Raw genomic sequence first — 10,911 nt, 5'->3', positions numbered from 1 at the left:
AAGACGGCAAGCGAGCAATTTTAAAATAGACATCTTTATTCATGAACAAAAATAAAAACAACAGCTTAAAAAGACAAATGTCGGTAAGCATCATGATATATAGAAACATACAGGATGCCTGGAAGGCGTGGCAGGTGAAAACAGGAAATGCTGTTGCAATAAAAAAAAAGAAAAAAAAAGAAATATTAATGACTGTTTAAAAAAACTCGATGTTCCCAGGCATGTACACTGAACAACATCTACGTAACGAAGCCTTGTGTATAAAGTGATCTGCTCCTCATACACACAAAGCATTAAACAGTAAATACATTTCTGTTCATTACACTTCTTCTTGTAACATGTTTCCTGTTCTGAACGTTTGACCTCACACCATTTTAGATTAAGAGAAAAATTATAAAAGACGATATTTTAACGATACAATACTTCGAGACATCAGCAGTATCGCGCAGTAACAAGCTGGACAACATGGGCAGCTATTCAAAAATAAATCAGATTTCAGCTTGTAATGAAAACCAACAGCACTTAAGTAAACGTATAGAGGAGGGGTGTTACTGCTTCAAATTTTAATTGTATGAGAGGTTAGTGTAAAAATAGGAATTTCCAGACAATTTATGGAATTACTAACCATTAAAAAAAACCTTGATTTCTTTTTTATATTATTTATTTTTCTGCAAAAGACTTCATGATTTCAGCCTCTGTGCACAAACATATCTTTAAAAAATCTTTTACATGGTCAGTATTTATGATTTGTTTATAAGCTGAAAGACAGAGGGCGAAAATAAATAGTTGTGTGGTTTAGTTTAGCAACATCATGCATGAAAGAGCTGCAGCTGCGAATACGATTTAGGGCGAGTCCTGGGGAGGTCGGGTGGGAAATATATGATCAGTCATAAGGAAAGTGATTAGAACTGGAGTTAGGATGGCTAAGCCGAGTAAAGAATTAGATCTAAGCATGATGCTGTTGTACAAGCTGTGTTCTGTTGCTGCACTGCTGTCCAGATATGACCCATAATTACACACACGGGATAACTGCTTGATGCAGATGTGTACAGTTGTGACAAGTTAAAAGCTTAGAAAAAGGGGTTCAGAATATGTGGGGTGGGGTGGGGGGGGGTATACGTAGACATATTCCAATGCAAATATAACTTCGTCTGTGTCCAAAAGCACATAAACCCAGGCTGAAAAAGTTACCACGGGACGTGAATTAATGCTGGAAATTAGCCTTCCATCAAAACACATAAGACGAACGGATCATCACACTTCCATTACCTGCCTACATCTGGCCATGTGCTGAATGTGACGCACATTTCGCCACGGGCAAGAAAGGTGTTGCGCTATGCTGTACCCCTGCACACAGACCCGTCTAACCCCTAACTGGGAGGGTAGTACTGGCTGTACTGGTTCCAGGGGTTGGAATAGCCACTGTATCCTCCGTACTGCTGTTGCTGAAAATGAAAAGGATAAAAAGTTTGCCAACAACACCAGAGTAGCTAAGATTTATTTGGTGCATGAAAAGCTAATGAAAAGCAAAAGCATTATTATTTCTGAATAAGACCATTTCATTTTGATCATGTCACTGAATTTCCAATTTGACAATTATGCACAATCTTGAGTACAATACAAGTAAAAAATAAAGAAAGACAAAGGTGTAAAATGTAAATGAAAAGAACGCAATCTATTGCAAATCTCATAAACCCATATTATATTCACAACAATATACAAAACTGAATGCATTAACTGAGAAAATGGACAAGTTTAATGGAAAAAAAAAAAATACGGCGTTGGGACGGGGCAACGAATGTCTGGAAAAGGTACGTTTTATTAAAATTAAACAGTTCATTGACAACAGGACAGTAAGATGATAATATATGGTATAAATCATGTAAATCTAAGAAATTCAAAGTCTCTCAAAAATAAAGATGGGCAGAGCTTTTAAATAATCTGGAGGAATCTCTGCACATGGGAGAAAACAAGCTTTTATCGTCAAGCACCTGGAACCATCTCGCTTATTCTCTGATGGTATGGGAAGCACAGTATATACAAGATTTAAATCCACGAATGTGTTTTTTCCAGGAAAGAACTTGCATATTTGAGCAAGACAATGTTAACTGCTTACTAAACTTTTTTTCGGCTTCTCCCATTAGGGGTCGTCATAGCAGACCATCCGCATGTTTGATGTGGCACATGTTTTTACGCTGGATGCCCTTCCTAACACAACCCTTCCCATTTATACGGGCTTGGGACGGGCACTAAGGCTTGTGCAACCCTAATGGCTGGGGTTAGTTCCCTGACTGGGGATCGAACCCGGGCCGCAGCGGTGAGAGCGCCGCATCCCAACCGCTAGACCACCAGGAAACCTTTTATACAATGTTAATAGCTTACTGCATTTATTTAAAAAAAAAAAAAAAAAAAAAAAGTCTGGGGGCTGAACTGGCCTGTCTGCTGTCTGATCCTTTCACCGTTTGAAAACATTTGGTGCATCATGAAACACAAAATACAACAAAGAACACCCAGAACTGTTGAGCAGCTAGAATCATGTAGCAGACACATGGGACTACATTCCTCTCCCAAAACTAGCTACTGGTCTCCTCAGTTTCCAGATGAATACGGACAGAAAGACAGATTTCACACAGTGGTAATTTTTTGAGACCTTTTGCAGCCATCAAATTCCAAATAACCTTGTTTTTTTTCTTTAAAAAGGGTATATATATTCACAATATAAATTTTTTTTTGTTTTATTGTGAATAGAATATAGATTTTTGAGATTTGCAAATCATTGCGTTCTGTTTGCAATTATTTTGATATTATGATTATAATTATTATTTACAGTTTGCATATCGTCCCAACTTTTTGGGAATCAAGGTTTTATGAACAAATACACACCAGTAACAAAGTACATGCAAAGCAAAGCTCAATCCTGCATACCTGATACCAGTTGCTATAGTTTCCATACCCACTCATATCTCCACCCATCACTGGAGGAGGAGGAACAGGGGGCACAGCTTGTTGAGATGCTGCTGTAGCAGAGTCATCGTCCATTTTAGCCATTTTCTCCGGCTGTTCGCTATCACTAAATCGCCCCCCAAAAAAACAACAACTGTGAAGCACTTAAAAAAATAAATAAATAAAACATGAAAAACATTGACATTTCGAGTTTGTTTTTCCCCTTACCCGTTTTCTGCTTCACGCTTATTTGCACCAAGGTCATTTAGAAGCTTCTGGTGTTCCTCATAGATACTCAGCACACTGCAAAGACAAACACAACAACAATCAGCTACATAAGAACAGTGAACACGAACATGCTGATACTCAAGACTTTGTTGGTACTGATGTGTGTGTAACCAGAACATTAAGATATACAGTGTTTTCATAAACTCTGTGCTCACACTGACACTGATCTAATGTGATGTAGAGGCCTGAATTCAGTGATTTACAATAAGATCCGGTATTCCCAGTAACAGACTAAAATTAATATGCAATTTGGGAATAATTTCCCTTTTTTCCCCCTTGAGTCTTGGAAACATTTGGTGTTATATTTATATATATATATATATATATATATATATATATATATATATATATATATATATATATATATATATATATAAATATATACACTCCTACTTGCTCGTGAGTAAATTAATAAAGCTTGCTGTAATGAATTCCCCAAAACAGATGCCAGAAATAATGAAATGTGTAACTGTTACTAGTAGACAGAAATGCACTTAGTTTTTTTTCCATCTAAAGTTTCAGTGGGAAGAGATCAGATGGTTTTAAACACATTGTACTTTGCCTAGTCTAGCACTACCAGTGAAACCATGGCAACTGGCAGAAAACTAAAGACAGAAATGCCCACACGATGACATGCCATGCGGCAGAAAATACTGTCTGGGTAGAACTATGAGCTCACCACCACCACAGGTATCAACAACGTAATATGGTTATTAAAGATAAATGTTTTGAAATAGGACACAGCGCTTCTCGTTCCCCAACATCAACGTCTCGCCTTATAACCTGGATGAAATCGTTTCTCATCATTATCATAGCCTGAATAACGTCTGACCTTTGCACTGTAGTCCCAAAATCCTCAGCAAACTGCAGGCCCCTCTGTGAGAAAAGGATCTTGCTATCTGATGAGAGAGGTGCAGCTAAAGCTTTGCTCACACACTGCTGGACTCCACCTCCGTTGAGCCGCAAATCTCCGGACAGCTCCAGGTCCAGCAGATTCAGGTAGAGCTTACTGTTGTCCTGCATGCAGACACAGCATTGAAATGTACTGCCAAACTGTGAGAATGAAAAACTACTCGATCAGAGATACGCAAGATTACATACCGGACTAATCTCAATGGCTTCTTGCAGCACAGCCCGAGCCCGTGATGGATTCCTGCCTAATTTGTGAAGGAACCGGGCTAGTTTGATGGAATAAAACGCATGAAGGTGCGGCTTGTCTTTATTCTCCTCAACTGTCTCCTTTAGCAATGACTCCGCCTTGTCCAGACGGCCCGCCCTTCTCTCCAGACCCACCCTCCGGAGTCGCACCATGGCCAGGCCAGGCATAGACTTCTCTAGAGCTTCTAGTATACGCTGTGCCTTCAAGCTATTACCTGCAAGGAACATGTTGCAAAACTAAATAGATATGTATATATTCATTTATCTTCATCGATTAACACAAATATATACACACAGTATGTCACAAAAGTGAGTACGCCCCTCACATTTAGCAACCATTTTATTACATCCTCTCAAGGGAAAATACTATAGAAATAAAACGTGGATATATTAAAGAGTGTCAATGTGCAGCTTGTATAGCAGTACAGATTTACTGTCCTCTGAAAATAACTCAAGATAAAGCCATTAGTGTTAAAATAGCTGGCAACAAAAGTGAGTACACCCTGAGTGATAACAGCTGTACATCCTGTAACCATGCAAAGCCATACGTCCTGTTAATCATTGACAGAACCATATACATTTGTGTATCTTGTATTAGAGCAGCTAAAATTTGGTGCTTCAAGTACAATTCTCCAATACTGACCAGAATTGTTGCTCTGCACAAAGATGGCCTAGGCTATAAGAAGATCTGTAACTTGAGTTACAGTACAGTGGCCAGGGTCATACAGATGTTTTCCAAAACGGGTTCTACTGGGAACAGGCCTCGCATGAGACTAATGATATGACTAAGATAAACTTGGTTGAATCCGATGGTGTCCAGCATGTGTGGTAACACCCTGGCAAGACCTTGTGTCTTACAGTCTACAGTGAAGCATGGTGGTGGTAGCATCATGGTCAGGGGCTGCATGAGTGCTGCTGGTACTGGGGAGCTGCGGTGCATGGAGGGAAACATGGATTCCAACATGGACTCCCTTCAGAAACAGCAGTTTTTCAACATAATAAAACTAACTCACACTGAGCAAGGTGAAGATGATGGAGTGGCTAAGTATGTCTCCAATCCTGAACCCTATTGAGCACATGTGGATCATCCTTAAACAGAAGGTGGATAAGCGCCATGTGCCAAACATCCTGCAGCTCTGTGATGTCATTATGAAGAAGTGGAAGAGGATCCTTGTAACAACCTGTGCAGCTCTGGTGAATTCCATGCCCAGGTGTATTAAGGCAGTGTTAGAAATCAATTTTGCTCACACAAAATATTGACAATTTTGACACGTTCACTTAGGGTGTACTCACTTTTTTTGGCAGTTATTTAGACAATAACGGCTGCATGTCGAGTTATTTTCAGAGGACAGTAAATCTGTACTACTAACGGCAGTATAACGGTTTAAAGGCACATTTTATACAAGAATATTTTGTTTTCGTGCTCTATGTTGAGTTTGTTTTCGACAACCCAAAAGTTACATAATGTCACAATTGCACATTGTTTCTCCTCACCGTTTCTTTCCTCAAACATTGCCCACTGCAAGTGAAAACTGTGCTTGTATGGCAGATGGATTTCGCAAGCTCGTCGATATACACTGCGTGCCTCCTCCAGACTGCGTGGCTCTAGATACCGTGTATACTACAACACACAAACAAAAACAATCTAAGAACGAGTGCCAAGCTGAAACAAACTAATTTTCATCCATACATGCTCAGTTTGCCTTTTTGCACCTTATCCCAAAACTCCTCATAGAGTGCGCAGGCAATGAGGCAGCGCTCAAATAGAATCTGCACTCTCCCATGGCCAGCAATGCTCTCTTTAACCTCTGAACCCTCCTGACCTTCCACATCTGTACTCTCCGTGACTGCATGTGCTGCCTCAGCTTCAGCGATCTCCCAGTCCAGGTACGTGTGCCAAGCTTTCAGCTGGGTTTGGTCCATAGGCTTCACGTGGAAATATGGCCTCTTAATCTGACACAGGAAAAACAACATTACTGAGAATAGTTTTTTCATCAGGAAAGAGAGACTGTAATTCCATAAGCTCTTACCCCATCTTCATAGTTCCATCGCTTCCTGACCTCAGCCTCATTCTGCTGATACGCTTCCTCTCTGCTGGCCAAAATCAGCTCCTGCATTTTCTGCACTGCTTCTTCCTGCATTAAAAAAAAACATAAAACGCTATACAATCTGACCTGCTTGAATGTTTTTGTAGAACAGTTGTCACAAGAAAGGTAGTTTATCAGGAAACTGGTAAGTGAGACCTTAAAAGGTTTCCAAGGAACTTTTGGGAGGATTTTAATACATTTTTATAGTAAATGTAATCTAGTGCACAAAGACCCAAACACTATTGGTTAAAGTAATGTTGATCATGACCTGGATCAAAACATTAGCAATGTCACAGATATTAGTTTTTTAAATGATCAAATATTAAGACTCGCTTCTCAACCAGACAACGTGAATATACACCGATCAGGCATAACATTATGACCATCTGTCTAATATTGTGGTCCGCTTTTGCTGCCAAAACAGTCCTGACGCATCAAATATTAACAGCATTAACTTTCCAGCATTTTGAGCTACAGTAGCACAAGCCAGCTTTTGCTCCCCACGCGCACCAATAGACCTTGGACAGCCCTGAACCTGTCGCCGGTTCAACACTGATCCCTCCTTGGACCACTTTTGATAGATTCTGACCACTGCAGACCAGGAACAGCCTACAAGAGCTGCAGTTTAGGAGATGCTCTGAACCAGTGGTCTAGACATCACAGTTTGGCTCTTGTAAAACTCCTGCTTACACATCAGCTTTCATGACAAAAATGTGCCTAATATATCCCATTTACTAACAGGTGTCATGATGAAGAGATAATCAGTGTTATTCACTTTACCACTCAATGTTATGCCTGATTGGTGTACGTGTACTACTTCATGTTTCAAACAAAACAAGAAAAGCTAAAATGAGTTATAACAGTATGTGCCTCAGTGGTCATTACTGCGACATCAGTGAGAGTAGTTTTGTCAGTCAGTCAGTCAAGTTAAGTTTATTTCTAAAGCACTTTTCACAACAGGCATTGTCTCAAAACAGCTTTACAGAATTTAACAGTTAAGGTGAACGATGTAAATTTATCCCTGATGAGTAGCCGTGGCAACTGTGGCAAGAAAAAAACCCCATAGATGTTATGAGGAAGAAACCTTGAGAGGAACCAGACTTAAAACTCCTCATATGGGTGACATGGGCAGTCTTCCCTAATACAATTACATGAATCTCAGCACATATATAAAACCATCTGATTCATTAAATTAAACTGTAGGTCCATTACCGAATCTGTGCCATCATCTGCGGCAACTTCTTCCCCAGGCGGCCTCTCTTCTTCCTCACCAGCTACAACATCGGCTTCCTCTTTCTTAGCCTGAATCTGATTCTGTCTGTACTCCGTCTGCACCTTCTCGTATTCCTCAGGGCTCAGCACATCGCGGAGGGGACTGGATGTTAAATGAGTCTTTAATCTGCAGGAACAGAAATGGAATCATTTACATCAGTCTTAAGACTCTCCAGCACAACACTCATTTTCTTAAGGACTGTGAAAGCAAAAAGACAGAAAAGCAAAATTGTGATATTTTGGAGATCTGAATTTTGTAGTGCTGAATTGCAGGTGTTTGACAGTTTACCAATAAGGCTTTGGGTGATAAATTCAGCGGCATCTATATATGAAGGGGGGAAAAAAAGATCACAAAATATGATAGTGAGAAGAAATATCAGCAAGTTCTCACAAATCTGTGTGTTTGTATGCGGATTTGTGTCTCAAAGTGAACAGCTGTGCAAACAACCCTCGTAAATCCTTCTTCACTTGTGCAGACATACTTCTCATAGTGGGTGCTGTAGAGCTGGGTGGGCACTCTCATCACACGGTCATACACTGCAGTCATGGCTCTCAGGTCTCCCTGTTCTTTCTCCCACTCAGCGTATAGGTCCCACAGGCGGTCTGAGTGCCAGTCCCAGCCTGCTGCTGCCAGAGCATCCTCAAATACACTGTGGAACAGACAGGATGCACAACCAGACCATAGAAAAACAACCCAGATGTATAGAATCCTAATCAAATTAAAAGAGCAGAAGAAATGAAGTTACCTGCGAATGCGCTGTGTCGACTCTGGAATGTTCATATTCAATGTGCCAAGCAGGAGGTTAATATAATGTATCCACAGATCCACGCTGAGAGGGATTACAGTCAGTCCTTGCACACACACCTGCAAATAAATATCATGTGCTATTATTTAATGCACACTTTTTGGTTTGTACTTTTATTACCTGACCTGAAGCCAGTTTATCAAAATTAGGGAGTGGGGATTTATACTGTACATGAACAACATTCTTGGACCAGTCCTTATAAATAGCAAAATGCATTCAAAATCAAAGTATGATTTTTCACGTTTAAAGCCTGTGACTATGAGGACAGAACTGTTAAGACGGAGTCCAAAGAAGTGTGAAGCATTTCAAAATCAATTAGTCAATTATATTTCTTTACTAATACATTGTAGGTCAATGCTCAAGATTTCAAGAAAAGTTTTAGGGCCTGTTTTAAAAGTCTCATAGAACATTCAGAGCTCCATTTTTTAAGGCATTTAGGTAAATACTGACAACAATGCAGTTATATTTTAAATTGTAAACACATAGAGACTCTTTTGTAAAGAACATTTTTACTATGGTGCCTTTGAATTTGAATAATTATACTTCTTTAAACTATAAATTATAGCATGAAAAACTACTGTCTATTTATCTGTGTAGATCAATGTTTTATGCCCCATTGTCTTAACTGCATTCCACACCTCCTCAGCCTTGTCATTGTGTCCCGCTCGCCTTTCCAAGTCGGCATACTTCTTCCAGTAGCCGTAGCATAGCGGATATCTCACCAGGAACGCATTCAAGGCCTGACGGGATGCTCTTAAATGACCCTGCAACAGAATAAACGTTTTAATAGAAACTGCATTTAATAAATGCCCAACCGCATCGAATAACGCTGAAACAAACTGCCTGTAATCTGTTTTCTCCAACAATATCACAGAGATTTCTTTTTGTTTTTTACTTTACTGCATAATTTTTTGAAAATAAACCAACTAATTTCAGCGTTCCCTTAATAAACTCACTTGGTAGCAATGTTTCTCCTCACCTCTTGTTCACAGTACTGTAGTAAATCAGTCCAGCTGTTGAAATCCTGTGGGTTGTCGTTCACCAGTTTCCACTGTCTTTCAAAATCCACCGGAAGTTCTCGCTCCTCTGTGTCCTCTTCTCCAGTCACTGGACGTGTGTCGTAGGCTAATGGTTGATCTGACATGTCTGTTCCTCCCATGTCTTCAGATACTCCTAAATTAGGCTGTGGAACATTAGTGACCTCAGGGGCTTCACACTCTGGAAGTATGACAAATAATTCATTTATAGCATCATTTCAAACTGTTTAGATTGATAAACAAGTAAGTAATAAAGCCTGTATTTATTATATGGCCAAACTGCAGCTTATGCAATTGAATGCTTCCCAACTTTGTGGCAACAGTTTGGCTATGCTGGTCACGTGTGCACAATTTTGTACACCTCTTTAAGATCCACAAAGTTACTAAGCAACGCAAGAAGTATGAAGATGGATTTTTGGACTGTAATTAATATCAACGGATTGATACAGTAGCCTGAAATTGCAATTTGCAAGTCTGGTTCCTCTCATGGTTTCTTCCTCATACCTTTGCTGGGAGTTTTTTTTCCTTGCCATTTTTACCACTGGCTCACTCTTTTAGGGTAAATGTATAGGCACTTACATATAAAAACAAATTGTATAACCTATGTATCCCTGTAAAGCTGCTTTGGGTCAATCTCCATAAAACACTGAACGTATTTATAACTTTAGACTAAAAGTGCTTTGGGGGTTGCGTCTTTCTAATATCGTCCACATTTATTAAGTCTGTCAACAACACTGGCTCTGTAATCAACGTGTTTTGTACCTTTAGAATTCAAGGTAATCTTGAACCATAAATGTACCATCTTGTGTTTTTATGTTTTTAATCTAGGATATGAAATAGTCGAAAAAGGAAACAAGCTTTCTGACCAAGCATCAAAAGATATGAAAGCTAAGCTAGCTTGTTAGCTAGCAAACCGAAATACATAGCCAACAGATAAATAAACTGAACGATAAAAGGTCAAAGATTTAATTAACACATAAAAAAACAAGATTTTAAAACTTTATTTAAAAAAAAGACGTTTAACAATATATTTAAATGTTCAACCTGACGGGTTCGTGAAATCTCCGTTGTCACTGAATTCTTCTGCAACTTCAGTCGCCATAACCAGCGGAAACTGTGACGTCATCTATGTGCGACCGCTTGGTTTGTGTAATCGCCGTTCTCGGCCTTTTATTTGTCTTTTAATATGTATATTTGTGTGAACCTTTTTATCTTCATACTTATATTTCAAAAAGATTCATGTTTTAAAGTCTAGGAATGGAGTCATTACTAATGTTGAACCTTAATCCCTTGCTATAGTGATATAATTGTTTATTAATA

The 10,911-nt window shown here is 39.3% G+C and overlaps 1 protein-coding gene across 1 annotated transcript; it reads right to left on the bottom strand.

Annotated features, from left to right (window-relative positions):
• Positions 1 to 18: 18 nt before the first annotated feature.
• On the bottom strand, positions 19 to 10,741 carry LOC310736308 (pre-mRNA-processing factor 39). Its single transcript, XM_083559739.1, has 15 exons — positions 10,636 to 10,741; positions 9,534 to 9,772; positions 9,193 to 9,318; positions 8,495 to 8,613; positions 8,231 to 8,398; positions 7,689 to 7,875; positions 6,420 to 6,524; positions 6,103 to 6,342; positions 5,884 to 6,010; positions 4,333 to 4,604; positions 4,064 to 4,248; positions 3,172 to 3,246; positions 2,926 to 3,070; positions 1,120 to 1,445; positions 19 to 668 (listed from the first exon to the last, which is right to left on the bottom strand). The coding sequence occupies exons 1-14, from the start codon at positions 10,715 to 10,717 to the stop codon at positions 1,371 to 1,373; spliced, it is 2,145 nt and encodes a 714-aa protein (XP_083415865.1). The 5' UTR covers positions 10,718 to 10,741; the 3' UTR covers positions 19 to 668; positions 1,120 to 1,370.
• Between the last annotated feature and the right edge of the window lie 170 nt (positions 10,742 to 10,911).

This window comes from Silurus aristotelis, assembly GCF_946808225.1.
Source record: "Silurus aristotelis genome assembly, chromosome: 14".
NCBI lineage: Eukaryota > Metazoa > Chordata > Actinopteri > Siluriformes > Siluridae > Silurus > Silurus aristotelis.
Note: the sequence above shows the minus strand (reverse complement) of the source record. Positions and strands in the feature narration are given on the sequence as shown.